This window comes from Pteropus medius, unplaced genomic scaffold (assembly GCF_902729225.1).
Source record: "Pteropus medius unplaced genomic scaffold, Ma_sr-lr_union100, whole genome shotgun sequence".
In the NCBI taxonomy this organism is placed as follows: Eukaryota; Metazoa; Chordata; class Mammalia; order Chiroptera; family Pteropodidae; genus Pteropus; species Pteropus medius.
The window spans coordinates 5,287,025-5,303,411 of record NW_024354499.1 but is presented as its reverse complement, the minus strand read 5'-3'; the positions used below and the strand labels follow the sequence as shown (position 1 = coordinate 5,303,411).

Sequence of the window (16,387 nt, the reverse complement as noted above, 5' to 3'; positions counted from 1 at the left end):
GCGTGCTGTATGCTAGGTGCTTCTTCTTCCCAGAAGATGAAGCCAAAAAGGTCACAAAGGTTAGGAATTCCCTACATAGTACCCAAGCTATCATTGTGGCCTCCCACATCTCGATCCCTCAAAACATGAACTTCCACAGCTTGTTCCATAACAGAGCTTCTTCTGGGCTGGATTTAATAGCAAGGCATAACAGAAAGCATGCTGTACCTGGGACTGTCTTCGGCACTATTAGGAAACTTAGGCTTAACGCTCAGATCTTTTCCTTACTAAATGACCAAGTCATTTCCCACTCCATAAAAAGTGGTATTCAGTTCAGTGATCTGAATGTTCTCTGCCAGTGCTAATTTACAATCCTGATCTCTAATACTGTAACCTATCAGTAAACAGATTCTGCATCATTCAAATCCATAGCCTCCTAAAGGGGGTGAGGCTTGAGCTGAATCAAGATGGCTCAGCAGAAATTAGTCAAACAGAAAAAAGAAAGAGGTGTTCCCAAGAGGTGAGGCAATGTGGTGGAATCAGGGAATGAAAAGACATTTGCAGTTGCTAGAATACAAAGTAAAAGGCAGGGACCAGTTCAGGGGAATTTTACAGGCTCTCCTAAGATCTGGCTCTTATCCTGCAGGCAATGCAGAATCCCAAAAGGCTTTACACACAGGGTAGTAAACTGGGAATTTCACAATGCAACAGAGAGAATGGATTTAGGGGATGCAAGACTGGAGGAAGGGTTACTACTGTTAGAACAACCATCTTGGGAATACGTAAGAGATAGATTAAAGAAATAAACAGTAATTTGGTAGGAAAAATGAGACAATCACTAACAAGTTGTACGAAGTTGGAAAGGTTTTCAGGGATAACCGCAGATTTCTGGTTTGAGTGACTGAATAAATAGTGGTGATACCAACTACTTCAAGGAATACAGAAAATGCTACAGGTTTGGAAGACAAGCTAATGGGTTCAGCAGCAGTTAGATACAGGAGCAAGAGGCTCAGGGGAGAAGTGAAGGCTAAAGATATAGATCAGGAAGTTCTCAGTTAAATCCTGAGCATAAATAAATAATTACTACCATCACTCATTGAGTTCTGTGTGTCAGGTCTTATGTGAGTGTGTACATACATTTAAGAAATTTGGGACAGTCTGAGGAAAAAATCAAATGTGGCTTAAAGCCCTTGACTTTCTCACAAAAGATTATTAGTTCTGATTCCCAGTTTAGTGGATGCCAATCTAATCTCAAGGGTTTACAGAAGGAGGAAGGCCAAGGAAAAGACGGAATATTGCTACCAAAGCAGTGGGTAAAGAAAAAGTCAGCCAGCCAGGATGTAGAGAATGGGCAACAGAATGAGTGGTACTGGGGGCCAAAGACGGGAATGGCTCAGGTGACCTCTAGATTCCTCACAGTTTTATTACAGAGAGAACTTCAGCCCACTGACATGTGCCATGACAGGAGGAAGAGGAGGAAGGACTCTGTGGAATGCAATCTGGAAAGGTAAAAGTCAAAGAACAAAAGAGGAAAGGCCAGGCTATAATATGTCGAACAGCTCCTATCCAAATCACTTCACGCTGAGGTCACCAAGCAAGAGTATAGTGAGAAGCAGGACAGGCTAAGACTGGAAAAGGTCCACAGCAGCATGGAGGCACCAACATCAAAGGATGTTTCCAGACATTAACCACTGTGTTGAAAAAGAACGAGTTACTGCTACGCTGTGCAACACATTAAGCCACTAGCCACATGTTGCTTATTGAAATTTAAACAAATGGAAATTAAACTTAAAATTCAGTAGTATTGTCTACAGCCATTCCACCCCGAACAAACCCGATCCCATCTGATCTCGGAAGCTAAGCAGGGTCGGGCCTGGTTAGTACTTGGATGGGACACCACCTAGGAAGACCAGGTGCTGTGGACATAAAAAATAAAAAATAAGGGATTGTGAGCTGACAAGGTCCTTCTAATCTATGAGGTCAACCAAGAGTTGCCTCACCCTCCCAAAAAAAATTCAGTAGTATTAACGTCGTTTCAAGTACTCAGTAGTTACGCCTGGCTGGTGGCGACCTTGCAGGACAGTGCAGATATTTAACAGAATTACTATCACAGAAAGTTCTAATTGGGCAGCATTGAGTTAAGAGCCACGCATGCTGACATGGATCAAATTCTAAATATGTTGTTAAATGGACAAAGCAAGTTACAGAAAACTATGTATTATAAGCGAGTGTTTGTGTTTAAGAAAGTGATATTTACACATGTATTTGTAGGTACACAGATCATTCTGAAAAGATACACACACACACACACAATTGTGGTCAAATTTGGGGCAGGAGTGGTATAGGGACATTTATTTTTTCCTTTAGGCCCTTTATACAGTTTGAACTATGTATCATCTATTCAAAATAAATGAATAAAAGAAGGGAGAACTTGGTCATGTCACTTGGAGAAAATGGACTGAAAAGTACTGCTACATTAATTGAGAGGGTCATAGATAATTTATCAGAGCTGGCCCTATCCCCTCCCATATCAACACAGATTCTGAAACCCAGCCAGTTCAATCTTCATTCTGCTGACAAATAAATATAAGTCCACAGAGGTTACATGTCTCTATAGTCATAGCCTATCGTGGCAGTACAGAGAACACAGCCCAAGCCTGACTTCCAGTCTAACATGCGGTCTTTCTACCCCTGTAAAGTGTGCTCTCCTCCTATACCAAGCTGCCTGAAAGGTCAATGTGAAAGCAGGAGCCTCCTAGGGAGGCTGTAGCAGGCTTACCTCCAGGGCTCCACCTTGTACCTTCTTGATTCCAATCATTTTAAGCTGCAGCAAATCATCGAGCATTATCACTGCATCCACCACCATCTTAGCAAAGAAAGCTTTCTGCTGAGAGATCAGCTTGGAGCTCAGAGCAGTCATAGCACACTTTTCCAGCAGCTTCCTCTGTTCCCTGGGACACAAGGGTGGGACATGCATCAGGCCCTGAAAGCCCCTCTTGTATGATTCTACTGCAATGTGGAAGTGGTTTCAGTTCTAGCCTCTAAACTCAGCCCTCACCAACTTCTGTTATCTTGAGGGCAGATTATCAGTGACAGATGGTGACTGCAGTCAAAGACCTCATGTGTGACAGCTTTTAAACTACAGTCTACCAGCCTCTTTTGTGCTGCGAGAGCTGGGGTACAGCCAAGGGTCTATTAAAAGCCAAACGGCCAGCCCCAGGCCCATATAAGGATTGCAACATGCTTCTGCATCCAATTTGGCCACGGAAAGTCAAGGTTCTGATAAACCCCACCGCCCCACCGCAAACTTACACTTTATCTTCCTTCTTCACAGTCACAGCGATCTCTTTGATCTTGTTAACTGCCTGCCAAGAACAGCAGCTGAATGAGTCTCTCATGCTACAAACTGGAGAAGTGGATCCCAACCTCTCTTCCTAGTCCCTAATCTGTCTATTCTCAAATCTTAAGCATTCCCATTCTACCGCTGATACATAAGTCTTATAGCTGCCCAGAAAAAAAACATAAATCTCTATAGTTTAGAAAACTCCCAAAGTTAGAAATGTAGTGTAGGTATAGTTCTGAAGAACCATCAGAGTATTTTCAGGATTTAGCTCTGGATATTGCAGGTAACACACTAAAACAAATGAGTTGAAACAAGCTACAATACTAGATTAGGCCAAACCTTCTGGCTTATGAAAAACATCTACGACAACTTCTAGCACTTTATATATTAATTAGATACATTACATGATATACATGTATCTCACTTCTCATATGTCTAATTTCAATGTCACCACCCTGAAACAGAGATAGTAAGAGGAGAGATTAAGGCCTGGAGGGGCTGACTTGCCCCAAGTCACAGAATAAAGGTCAAAAAAAGCCAGGTGTCAGGATGTGCTATGAGATATTTGATAAAACCAAAAATAGCTCTCATTTACTGAGAGCCTATAATATGTCTACATCAAAGTCTATCAGGAAACCTGAAGCTTAAAGAGATTTAAGTAATATATCTAGTCAAACAGCTACTGAATGGTAGAACTGAGATTTCCTATGGAGAATTCAGAAAATGTCCAAGGAACTCTTTCTAAGTCTCTCCACACCCCAGTAAAAGTATTCTCCTAGAACTACGAAGGTGCCTAGGCACAAGGCCAAGTTAGCCAGTAATCCCATACCAATTGGGTGGCAGTGCGGAAAGCTCGGATGATGATCTGTGGGTGCAAACCTTCCTCCACATAGGGTTTCACCTGTTTCAGAAACTCTGCAGCCAGCAGGGTTACTGAGGTGGTGCCATCACCGACCTAGAAGAGGATGACAGGAAATTCACGTTTTCTCATGTTCAGGGATAAAGCTCCCAAACTCCATTTCTTGGCAATCTACCCATTTAAACTTGGGGACTGTTTAAATGGATGTGACGCTTTTTCATGGAAGTAAAGGTGTTTGTAACAAGTAGAAGAAAGGTGACGGTAGTTAGGTATCCATCCTATCAAATGGTACTGAGCTACAAAATTAACTGCCCAGCCAGGTCCATTCTCCAAAGAGGACCAATCTGGACAATCGAACTTCCTTGGGATATAAAATCATGTATGCAAATTAACCGAAAACTTATTTATTATATACAAGTCACTAAAATGAGTAAGACAGTCCTAGTCATGCTTGTAACACAATGCTTATGTGTCACAACCACAGTAGCAAGAGGCATGAAATATTCCTTAAGGAGCACAAAGTACTACAGGAGTTTACAAAAAAGGTAATTTCCAGCTAAATCCCATTAAAACAAACCCAGGACCAGCCAAAGTCCTTTAAATGTTAAACACTATTTGAAACAAGTAGATTACTAGTCTGCCAACAGTTCTTACATGGAAATTTTCTATGATGGCATCGAAACCCAATTTTAATGAGGGAGAAAAAGAATAAGAGCTTGTAAAAAAAAAACTGGCTAACCCCTGTTTGGAAGAATTTTATTTGCAACTTATTTATGTCCATTGTATAATGTAAAGAATTCTCAAGGGGGAAAAGGGTTACTGTGGCAAAGGATTTAAGCTGCCAAATTCCTGGACAGAAAGGTACTATTCATTTGTTGAAGGCATTACCAGTCAGATCCAGACTCTTCTCACTTTAATTTTACATAAGCCACACTGTTTTATAAACTACTGGGTCCTAATAAACCTTTTCATATAACTTCAGGACATATGTATAATACTCTACAACACAAACTTGTCTTTTTCAATATTTATTATCAAGTCTCCAGAGTTAGAAATGATTTTTTTAAAGGCAGTCTGGTTAATGCCACTAAATTGTATGTGTTAAAATGGCAAATTCTGTTATGTATATTTCATTACCATTAAAAAAGAAAAGAAAGAAGAGGGACTGGAAACCTCAGAGTTTCCAGCCTATCTTTTAAAGTGACTAACAGATGAGAGGTTAAATTATTTACCTAGCAACTCATATGAATGACAGCACATGGGCCTCAGCTACATGCAGTGGAACAGTAGAATTTTAAGAAAATTATTAACTCCATCTAAATATTTTTACAAGCATGTATTACTTTTGAAATTATAATTTTAGATGTAAAAATCAAAAACTTTTAAAGAGAGGAGAGCAAGGGAGCAAGCAGGCATGTGTTTTAACCTCCATTTAAACAATCTGCTTATTTTCCTACCTCAGCATCTTGAGATTTGGCAATATCCACTAAAGTCTTTGCTGCAGGATGGACAACGTCAAGGAGTTTCAGAATTGTGGCCCCATCATTAGAAATTGTGGCTTTGCCTTAAAAGGAACAAGCACAAAGTAAAACTTTAAAGACTCTTAAATTCTGTCCTCTACTTGGACTTGGAGTCCACAGTCTTTTCTGGGATGGGGCAGATGGGATCATGGCAAGAATAAACTAATCTTTTTATAGAGTTAGTTCTGAGCACAAAGGACCACCTAAAATCACAAGCTTCTGAAGACCACGAGCTCCTGATTTTCTTTGATCAACATTTTGTACATTTCAACTGGAGCTAGAAAATATTTTAAAAATGAGAATAAGAACCATCTAAATATTCTTAACATATACCCTAGCATCTCACATGTCAATTAATACACTAAACCATAAGGCACCAGGCTCCTAAGCCCAGATTCTCCCAAATATGCCCACAGGGCCCAGCTTCAAGTGAGCAATTCCTCAGAGATCTGAAAAGCAGTGGGATTTCTTATGTCAACCTTTGCTGGTCTCAAACACTCTCCAGGAGCCTCCTATCCGGCACCCTGGCCTGAGGAACACTGCAGACTTACCTCGGCCATCCACAAGGAGTTTATCCATGCCACGGGGGCCCAAGGTGGTTCTTACAGCCTCGGCAATGACTTGGCAGGCACTGATGTTACTTACAAGCTGGGGGATACCTTGGGAACTATCAGTCCCTTCTTTCAACAGGATAACTGGTGTGGGCTAGAAAAGAAAAAGTAATTGACTGCTTTTACTAATCATTTATTACAATGAAACTCGAGGGAAGGGTGAAGAAAAATGCTCCCATCTTCCCCATAACAAAAATATCTAGAGACCTTTTTAAACCACATTTTCTCACTGTCTACCACATCCATTCCTTAAAGAGACTCTACCTCCAAAGACATTGCTAAGACCAAAGCATACCTGGTACATGTGCTAGAAAATGATTTGAGAAACGCTGATTGTAAAGAACAAATCAAACAGTAATGTGTTCTCCAGTGCCCAGCTGAATGAGCACAGCCTTTTCAACTTCTGACCCCATTCCCTGTGTTGAGGAATTAGGTCACAGCACAGAAGGAAGAAGCAGGTCATGCTCAGCATTCACCCTCCAGCAAAACATTCACTTATCTGCATCACAGCTTAATCCCAGAGAAGTAGATGGGGCACTGATGCGAAACAGGAGGTGTCAATTGCTTCAGGAGTTGTTCCCGGAGATGCCCAGGCAGGCAGTTTTACCAATGATGTTAGTTGGACTGTCCAGAAGTAGTCAGGCAGAGAAACAAATAGTACTTTTGTCCTGCCTCAAAAATGACAACGAATCCAATTCCTATAGCAATGTTTCCATTTCTTATGCTGGCTCCATAGAGCTTTCTATGACTCATCTCCGATCAGAAACTCCAAAGAAGTTTTTCTCTATTTTGCAATGGCCTTCGCAATAGTCACTATCCCTACAGAGGCTTAATTTGCAGACCTGCTTTAGAAACTATGGAAGACAGGGATACTTGCTCATCTTAAAGGGCCTACTGAGATACCTTTGCTCCAGTAACCATTAACACAAGACAGTAATTCCTCAGCTTCGCAAACCAGGGCTCTTTGTCCCTGCACCTAAGCTTGTACCTTCAGAGATGAGCTCATGAAGCAGACCCAGTCTTCCCGGTGACTGTGACTAATCGTGTTTGAATGAAACAACCTATTAAGGGTATTAACTGGTTCAAAACTTTTCTTATATGTGTGCTATTAGGCTATGATTTAAAACTTATTTCCTACTGTGGAGTGTAACATAAAGTTTGAAAGCTACTGCCCACATCCACCTGTAGGGGTACTTCAGGTATCTGAGCAGGGAAGGCACAGAAAAGCACAGGGCTGTCTGGAATTCACACACCACAAAGTCTAGCCACCCATAAGGATGATGCCATCATATTAACTGGGCAATTCCTTAACAAGTTCAACTCTTTCGGCCAGTGCAATTGGAGGGTAGTAAGTAAGTGGAAGGCTGGAATAAGGCTGAAGAGGAAGGAAGGAACCAGACAACATACTCGCTTGTAGAGAATGTTAAGGAGTTGATATAAGATATAATGTGTAAATGAATAAAAAGGGGCTAGAGAGATGTCCAACAAACTCTAATGAGTAAAAAAGTGGTAGTAAAGAGAGTTTTGGCACTTTGTGTTGTCTATTTTCTGTTTTGTTTCAACTTTTTTCTAATGAACATATGATATATTGCTTTTTTTTTTTTTTTTTTTAAAGAATTCTATTAACAACTCCCCTAAATCTGAGGCCAGGCATGGGCTGGAGGAAAATTCTTCCTTTTCATGGTAGTGCCCCAAGTCTGGTGGCAAAAATAAGGCTTCTCTATATTCTGAGCATTCTTTTGGGCCTCTTGCACCTTTTGTAAAGAAAGACAAAAGACGTACCCCCTGAAAGGCCCCACCTTCTCTCAGTCAGGCTAAATCATTCCTTGTGGCAGCCTCGGGTCTCCTAGAGTCCACCCCTGCTCTGGATGGAGTCTTAACTTTAAATCAACAACCAACTTGAGTCTCAATCCCTTCCTATTACCTTCAACAGATTCTTCTACCCCTCTAACAGGCTAACTTATCCAACGCTTTTATAGCCCTTTTCTCATCTCCAAACTGTACCCCCATCTACAAGAGCCACCCTGCCACTTCTATGTAACAATACTACTTTCTTATCACCAGGCCAGCAAATCTTCAGAGCCCCAATTCTTCCAGGAATTTTTCTCAGCATCAGCTAACGGGCATCCTGAACAGGGATCCCTTAACTCTCTCTTTGCTTTTTCTTGCACACAACTTTTACATTTGCCACCCTCTCTTAAAGTATGAGCTTCCCAAAGGTAAGAATCATAGTAATCTCAATTTGTAGAGTGCCTAAATTTGGCCACACATGAAGCGATATTCAGCAGTTTTTGGTGCTGACAATTCAACTGTTAAATATACGTACTCGTAAATGCTAGATATAAGTGATGACGTAAGAAAGAACTGGCTTCTTGACTTAGTTTTGGAAAAGCATTGGCAGTATGTTGACACTACATTCATAGAGAATTCTTAAGTACAAAACAAGAAGGGCTTGGAAGCAGCTGACTATATTGTCCCTAAGTTCCCTATGCATTGTAGGCCTTAGAGAAATGGCAAGCTGGGTAGAGATGGGTAGCAGAGCTAGATTGAGCCAAGCCAGGTCAAGCAGAACGGGTCCTCTTCTACGTTTCCCAGGGGCAAGCACTGCTATGAAAAGCCCAGTTTTTGTCTCTAAGCTACTATTCAATCTCACTCATTTCTATTCAAGTAGAGAAACAATAGCAGAATCCAGTAATCTGCCAAGGGTATCATGGAAGGCTTGGGAATTTCAGCTTAATGGTTTTTCTGCTCATCCTTAAAAATTTTACTAAGCATTATTAAGCATGGTGTTCTACAAAAATCACAACAGGTATTTACAGGCCAAGGCTTATAGTGCTCAACACAAAAGGCAAGGACATACACTGCACGAGCTATACTGAAGTCACAGGACTGAGGTTCTGGGGAGCCGTTTTACCTCTCTTCTTATACCAAAAGGTTTCTAGAATATCAGGGACCAATTCTATGACAGCAAGAAGGATTCTTGGTGATAGAAGTTCCACATTCCAAAAAGAGATAAACACCAGTACAACCGGGAAATTGAACAGGGGTCAGTTTGGGAAAAATCTAAGTGTGGTCATTTGGAGCTCCTGGTGAAGGTTTTTATCACCGGACAGAACCCTGGTTCTGATCCCCAGTTCTGTGGATGCCAACCAAAACTCATGGTAGCTTTGGCAGGAGGATGGATTATGAGAGGAAAGGAAGCAAGCAACCACCTAGCAGAACAGCTAACATTTGCTGAGTGCTGACTACATGCTGGACACTTTACATATATTAGTTCATTTAATCCCCTCTAAACAGACTGAGGGCGAGAAACTTAATAACATGCTCAAAGTCACACACCTAGTAAGTAGCAGGGCTGAATTATATACTTAGGCGTTCAGCATGGCTCTCCGGAGCCTTTACTCTCAGCAGTTCTACTATGCTGCCTCTGTACAGAAGAGAAAAATGACTTCAGAAAGAGTTAATGCTGAAGAGAGAGTGAAAAAAGACAGCACTGAAGGTATGAACTGGAGAGGGTGTACAGATTAACGCCAGGTTCTTTCTATCTTGGGTACAAGCTGGATTCATAGGCTTTTGGTGAACACCTTATAGGTGTTTGGACAGGGAGAAGCTGCAGGAAGCTGCAGGAAGCAGGAAAAAAAAAAAAACCCAGAGAACTGAATTGGACTAATAAGCTAAAATGAATGAGTGACTGCCAAGTGCACAGAAGACAACAGTTCACTCAAAGCAATATCTCAGCCAGGGTTTTGCTTCAAACACCTGGCCCTGTTTAACGGCAACTCGAGAGATACCACGGAGGCTTGGGACTCATGGAAGGTACCTGGAGTTATGAGATGGAGGAAAGGGATGCGTGGAAGGTCAGGATTCATCAAGCCAACTAATCAAAAAAATGAGACTCAGAGTTAGGTGGCCAATTAGAGAAGTCTGGTCTAATGTCAAAGCCGGAAGGGCAGAAAGGGTCGGAGTTTGAGCCTGGGTCTTCCCACCTCTTATGCAGTATTACCATCTGCCCTGCCCATTCTCTTGGCTGAGGAGTTGCACCCCATTAAGCAGCTGGGCATGGTACATTCAGTGGGCATTAAACATGTGTTTACTGAATGAATAAATGAATGAATGAATGAAAGTATGAGCAGAGGGGCCTCTTTCCATTTATGCAGCAACGCGCGGGCTGGGTACAGCAAGACCACAGTTGAGACCCTGCGCTCTATCCCATTCTAGGAAGGACACATCTTTACATCCGCATCTCCCAGGGCTTCCAAGTCTGGCCGCCGATCGCGTATGCACGCTCAATACGCACTCGTTTAAAACAGGTCACGATTGTGGGGGGCTCCAAAAAGCGGGCACCCGACGCGGGTTTGCAGCCCCGAAGCACCCTGGAACTTGTAGTCCCCAGCCAGCCTGACCACAGCATCCCCTCGAGTCCCACATAACCATCGCCAAGGGCCCCTGCTCTGTGCCAGAACCGAGGCAGGCCGCGGCAGGCCGGGGTCGCCCATAAATAGGCGATCGGGGCGAGGACAGAATCAGTAGGCAGGGGAAGGCCCTACTGGGCGAGTTCCGACCAGGCAGCCCCAGCCACAGGCCAGAAGGGAGCGGATGGCGAAGGATCCGCGAGATACCACTCACCATCATTTTGGAAGCTTAATCAGTGGCCCGCTACTCCTCTGAGCTCCGTGTCTGGGCCGCCCAGCAACCCCACAATTCCTTGCGCCAGAGAAATCCCCAGAAGCTCCGCTGAACGGTTAGACCTGCAGAGGAAAAGGACGGGCCACTTCCGTCACTCTATGGTTCCCTACCACAGAGTCGGCGTGGCTAGAAGGGCCAGAGGCGGAGCCTCTGAGGGCGCTCTTGAGAGAGGCGTTGGTTATCGAAGATTCGCCAAATTTCGGTCGTGCTTTTCTGTGAGCATGTAGGATACCTGCTCGGTCCGCGACATCTACTAATCCTAATTCCACCCCCACTCTCCACTCCCCAAGATGCCAGACCAAGGACTGCAATAACTGTAAACATTTATTGAACGCTGTGGGGGCAAGCTTATGCTAAGTAAGCTCTTAACGTGAGTGATCTCATTTAATGCTCACAACCCTATGGCCTTGGTTATCATGCTCATTTTACAGATATGAGAACTGAGGCCGAGAGATTAGGAAATGTGGCCAAAGTCACAGTTACACGGAAAGTGGTAGAGAAGCTGGCGTGGGCACCTGGCACAATGCCCGCTTTCTACTGCACTGGCCAGAGCCTCCTCCAGGGTGGGATGCATCCAGCCGCGTCCCCAGCGTCTATCACTGTAACCGCGCAAGCGCGGGTGGAACTGGGCAGAAGATGAGCAGGGCGGAGGTCTCAGGAGATATGGACGCTAGACGAATACTTGCCCAAGAAGCGAGTGGGGAAGAGGAAAGGGCAGGGGGAAGAAAGGAAAATCACTGTCGTGCGAGGCGGCTGAGGGGAGAATCACGCCGAGACCTCAAGAGTGGACGGCAACTGAAGCGAGTCTTGCGAGGAAACCACTTCCAATTCCCTGTGCTTCCCCGCCAGCTCGCCCACCAGGCCGCGAGGTCCTGGACCGTCGCAAGGAAATACTAGGGCGGGGCTGGGGTGGGGGCCGGCAGTTGCTGTTGAGAGTTTAGACAAATCAGCCCTCGGCCTCACTTCTCTTGACCAATAGGAAGTGGGCTAAGGCGCAGAGCGGAAAGTGTGGCTACATAGCAGGCACCAGAGCCAATCAGAGTGGGGCTCGCTTCCATCCGCCAACCAGAGGCGAGAGCGGGTCTGGGGGCGGGAGGCCAGAGCAGCTGTCAGGCTAAAGTCCCGCGAGCAACGCGCGGCAGGGCGGCTGGAGGAAGCGGCTCCTAGCCGGTCCCTGGAGATGGTCCTCGGCGCCGCGGGCTGGTGGTGTCTCCTGCTCTGGCTCCCTGCATGCGTCGCGGCTCACGGTGAGTGGCAACGGGCGGGGCTGTATTGCGGGACGGGCCATGCAGCTTGCGCGCGGCTCGGGCCAGGGGCTACAGGTCACCTTGGGGACCCTGAGAGTTCGGGGCAGGGCAGGTCTGGGGACGGGAGGCTGGAGTGAGTGGATGCTGGTTTTCAGGGACTTGAGTAGGGCGCGGCCTGCGGCTGGGCTCTGAGTCCTCATCTCCCCACGTCGAAGCAAGACTTTCCCCTACTCCCACTAACGCCTACCCAGGTGGCTGAGGGAGCGACCAAGAGGAGGAACAAGGGAGAACTAGAGACCCTACAAGCTGGATGTGAACACTCACATATACTGGAACACACATTCCTACACGTGGGCTCACACACACAAGCACAGACGTACACACACAACCTGTTTGCACCTACACGGGTACAGAAACTTATACAACCATATACACATGTATACCACGCTTAATTTACATAGATCAGCAGATACAAAGGCCAGGCAGATATGTGTGGGGAGGAGGGGGAGTTTAGTGATAATCTAGGAAGGCTTCCTGGGAGTGCGTCTGATATAAAGTCCTCACTACCAGGATAAAAGGCTGTATAGCCTGGTGCCAAGGCAGTGGAGCTCTACCTTGGGCTATGATTTGGGCAGTAGACAAAGACAACTAAAACTACAAACAGCCCCAACCCTGGCACACAGTAGTGGTTTGGTGTTTTGTTGATTGACTACACATTCCTCAGTCTCTCTGGGCTAAGGAAACTGGGGACTCAAGTCTAGGTGAAACATTACATTTTAGTGCTGAAGAGAAGTTCACACCCCAGAAAAATCTTGTTCTGACAATTCTCTTCATCAGTGCAACAGAGCTGCAAATAGTTGTTTTTCACTTAACAACCTTTACTGTGCACCCACTTTATCCTAGCCACTATGTTAGGTAGTGTGGATACAGCATTGAATGAAGACTTACCCTTGCCCTAGTAGAGGAGACAGACATTAAACAAAAAATTATGAATACTGTATAATTACAAATTATATTGAAATTGTCAATGGAGAAAAAGTACATTTTGAATGGGCATAAAAGGAGGGCAGTCATAGGGCAGGTTTCTCTGAGAAAGTGACATTTAAGCTGCGATCTAACACATGAGTAGGAGTGAGCCAAGTAAAGAGGTAGAGGTGAGGTAGGGTGCAGGTAGGAATTCTCCCAGAGAGAGCAAACAGCTTGTAAGAAGACTCAGAGTGAAGAAACTGAAAGGAGGCCAGTGTAGCTTGAATAGAGAAAGGAGATGAGGTTGGAGTAACAGGCAAAGGACAGATGGAGCAGGGCCTTGCAGGCCACAATTAAGAGTAGATTTTAAGTGAAAGGGATGTCATTGAAGGGTATTGAAGCCATGGGAGTGGTGACATGATATTTGCTTTAAGATGTTTTAAGAAGATCCTTGGCTATTGTTTGGGGAATGGACCTTAAGGAGCAAGAATGGAGATGGAAGACCAGTCAGGACAGAAATGATAGTGGTGGACTAGGAGGATGGCAGTGGGACCAGAGAGTCAACTTTTACATTTTAGTGAGAATTTTGTACCCAGAATATCACATCTCCACCTTGAAACGCTCAGGTCCACTTCAGAACAAAGATGGATTAATCCTCAGAGAGATAGCAGTAGAGCTAAGATGGATTATCCCTGAGAGAGCTAACACTAGAGCACTTGGTCTTCCTGGCTCACCTCTGTAAGCAGCAGCAGCTATAAATTTGGGGTGTTACTAACTGTGCATCAACTCTATCCTCCCCAGGGCTGGGACCATCTACCTCACCCACCTGGAGGACCCATTTGGCTGAAGCTGGGTCCCTGGGCCCAGACTATAGCCAGCCCAATTGAAGACACAGGGTTCATGGAGGCTTCTCATCTGTATTCTTTACCTTTCAGGATTACGTATCCATGATTATTTGTACTTCCAAGTGCTGAGTCCTGGAGACATTCGATATATTTTCACAGCTACACCTGCAAAGGACTTTGGTGGTATCTTTGTAAGTTCAGGGAGAGCCCCTCATCTCTGATCCTATCTCCATCTTTCCCCCACTAAGCCAAGGTAACCCTCTCATCCCTTTGACCAATACTTTGAGTGCTGGGACAGAAAAGGGAGCAGAATCCAGTTCTGCCCTCTAGGGTCTGCAGTGCAGGAAGGGCTTCCAGCTATTTCCCTGGGCATAATAATATAGACCTGGACACCAGTGGGATCAGCTATCTTTGGGAACATGAAATAGTGAAAAACCAAGGGCCCTGCCAGTTCTACCTCTGAATGACATGACTTAAGGCAAATTATTTTCCATTTCTGGGTCCACACCAACTACCCTGCCTATCTTGTGAAAAGGTAGGGTAGGGTGGGACAACTAGATAAGCTTTTGCGAGGATGTAGTTTCCAGCAAACAGAAACCACTCCTTTCCTTCTCACCTTTGTGAGGAGCTGATAAGATGGGATTGTCAGCCTGGTCCTAAAGCAGGCGCATCTCCTCATAGTCTAACCTGTCTAAATGTCTTTCAGCACACAAGGTATGAGCAGATTCATCTTGTCCCTGCGGAACCTTCAGAGGCCTGTGGAGAACTCAGCAACGGTTTCTTCATCCAGGACCAGATTGCTCTGGTGGAGAGGGGGTGAGGAGCAGAGTCACTGGCACAAGGGGAGGGTAGGCACAGGGTAGATACTGAGATCAGTTGTGGTGGTGATGCTTTGAAATAGTTTTAAAATATTTCATTGTTTTAAGCGTCTTTAAGAAATGTCTTAAGATTATCCATGCCTTTTGGCCATTTATTTATGAGCCTTTATTAAAAACTATCCATGGTCTTTTTTCATTCTAGGGTGACAGCCTGGGGAGGGGTAGCTAGGGCCCTGCCTTTCCTTTGGTCTCATTACTACCTCTTCCAGGGGCTGCTCCTTCCTCTCCAAGACCCGGGTGGTTCAGGAGCACGGCGGGCGGGCAGTGATCATCTCTGACAACGCAGTTGACAATGACAGCTTCTACGTGGAGATGATCCAGGACAGTACCCAGCGCACGGCTGACATCCCTGCCCTCTTCCTACTCGGCCGAGATGGGTGAGGGCTCCTTGATTCTGGCTGTCCGCACCAGTCTGGGTGCCATGACTCGGGGAGGTCAAGGGGGCAAACACCAGTCCCAACCCACAAGCCTCATCTTGGGGTGCCCTAGCTGGGAGTTTTAGGCTCTGAAACTCCCAGTGATGGGGACAGTAGGGCATGATGGGATCCACAGAAAGTGACCATGGCCACCTCTCTTCATGCCCTCCCAGCTACATGATCCGCCGCTCCCTGGAACAGCATGGGCTGCCATGGGCCATCATTTCCATCCCAGTCAATGTCACGAGCATCCCCACCTTTGAGCTGCTGCAACCACCCTGGACCTTCTGGTAGAAGAGTTGGTTCCACCTTCCAGCCATAAACTCTGGGCTGGAAAGGGGAAATCCAGGAATTCTGCTGTTTGGGACTTGGGAGTAGCACTTGGGGACAGGTGGAGCCAGGGAGAGAAAAAAGGCTTGGGCTTTGGCTAGGCTAAGGGAAGCCATACCAGTGATTTCATTTCCCCAGGGATGCCAGTGATTTCTTTTCCCCAGGGCCCCCAAGGGTGTCTCATGCTATGGGAAAGGGCAAGAGCCAGGCCCCAGGGCTTCTTGGCTAGAATCTGGAACAAAAGGGGCTAAAGGCAGGTGGCCTGAGAGCCATCTGTGACCTGTCACATTCCACCTGGCTCCAGCCTCCCCCACCCAGGACATCTCTTAGTGTCCTTCATAGCAGTTGCTGGACTGGTTTAAAGAGCTGGTGTTTGAGAACTTAATAAACCCTCACTGACTTTTTAGCAATAAAGGCTCTCATCAGGGTTGTAACTGTGTCCTAGAATAAGAGCACACAAGGGTGGGAGAGGCCTTCAAACTCATTCATCTGGTCTCATGTCCTTGTGTTGAGGGGAAGAAATTAAGGCCCTGAGAGGATTAATGACTTGTCCAAGGTCTTTCAGGATCAGTCCTCAGACTGATAATCTTGGATCCCAACACAGCCTCCTTCTTAAGATCTCAGGAGCTGTAGGTTAGTCCACTGAGGAGAAGACTCACCTTGCTGTCTGGTGCTAGGGATCCCCACTGGACCACTGAAGACCCTTG

At 45.3% G+C, this 16,387-nt stretch overlaps 2 protein-coding genes and 1 non-coding gene across 3 annotated transcripts in view; 2 read left to right on the top strand and 1 right to left on the bottom strand.

The window, feature by feature from the left end:
* CCT7 (chaperonin containing TCP1 subunit 7) overlaps positions 1-11,086 on the bottom strand; it is a 15,843-nt gene extending 4,757 nt beyond the window's left edge. The window contains exons 1-6 of the mRNA XM_039852653.1: positions 10,939-11,086; positions 6,253-6,406; positions 5,639-5,745; positions 4,152-4,277; positions 3,292-3,344; positions 2,759-2,930 (exon numbers count right to left, since the gene is read on the bottom strand). Coding sequence (XP_039708587.1) covers positions 2,759-2,930; positions 3,292-3,344; positions 4,152-4,277; positions 5,639-5,745; positions 6,253-6,406; positions 10,939-10,944 — 618 coding nt within the window. The 5' untranslated portion in view covers positions 10,945-11,086. The remainder of the gene's footprint in view (positions 1-2,758; positions 2,931-3,291; positions 3,345-4,151; positions 4,278-5,638; positions 5,746-6,252; positions 6,407-10,938) is intronic.
* Positions 1,786-1,904, top strand: LOC120594714 (5S ribosomal RNA). Its single transcript, XR_005650664.1, has one exon. It is a non-coding gene; the product is annotated as a 5S ribosomal RNA (ribosomal RNA).
* A 621-nt stretch (positions 11,087-11,707) lies between the features above and the next one.
* On the top strand, positions 11,708-16,111 carry PRADC1 (protease associated domain containing 1). Its single transcript, XM_039852659.1, has 5 exons — positions 11,708-12,245; positions 14,147-14,247; positions 14,763-14,872; positions 15,144-15,311; positions 15,524-16,111. Exons 1-5 carry the CDS (start codon positions 12,179-12,181, stop codon positions 15,642-15,644), a joined length of 567 nt encoding a protein of 188 aa, XP_039708593.1. The 5' UTR covers positions 11,708-12,178; the 3' UTR covers positions 15,645-16,111.
* Positions 16,112-16,387: the final 276 nt, after the last annotated feature.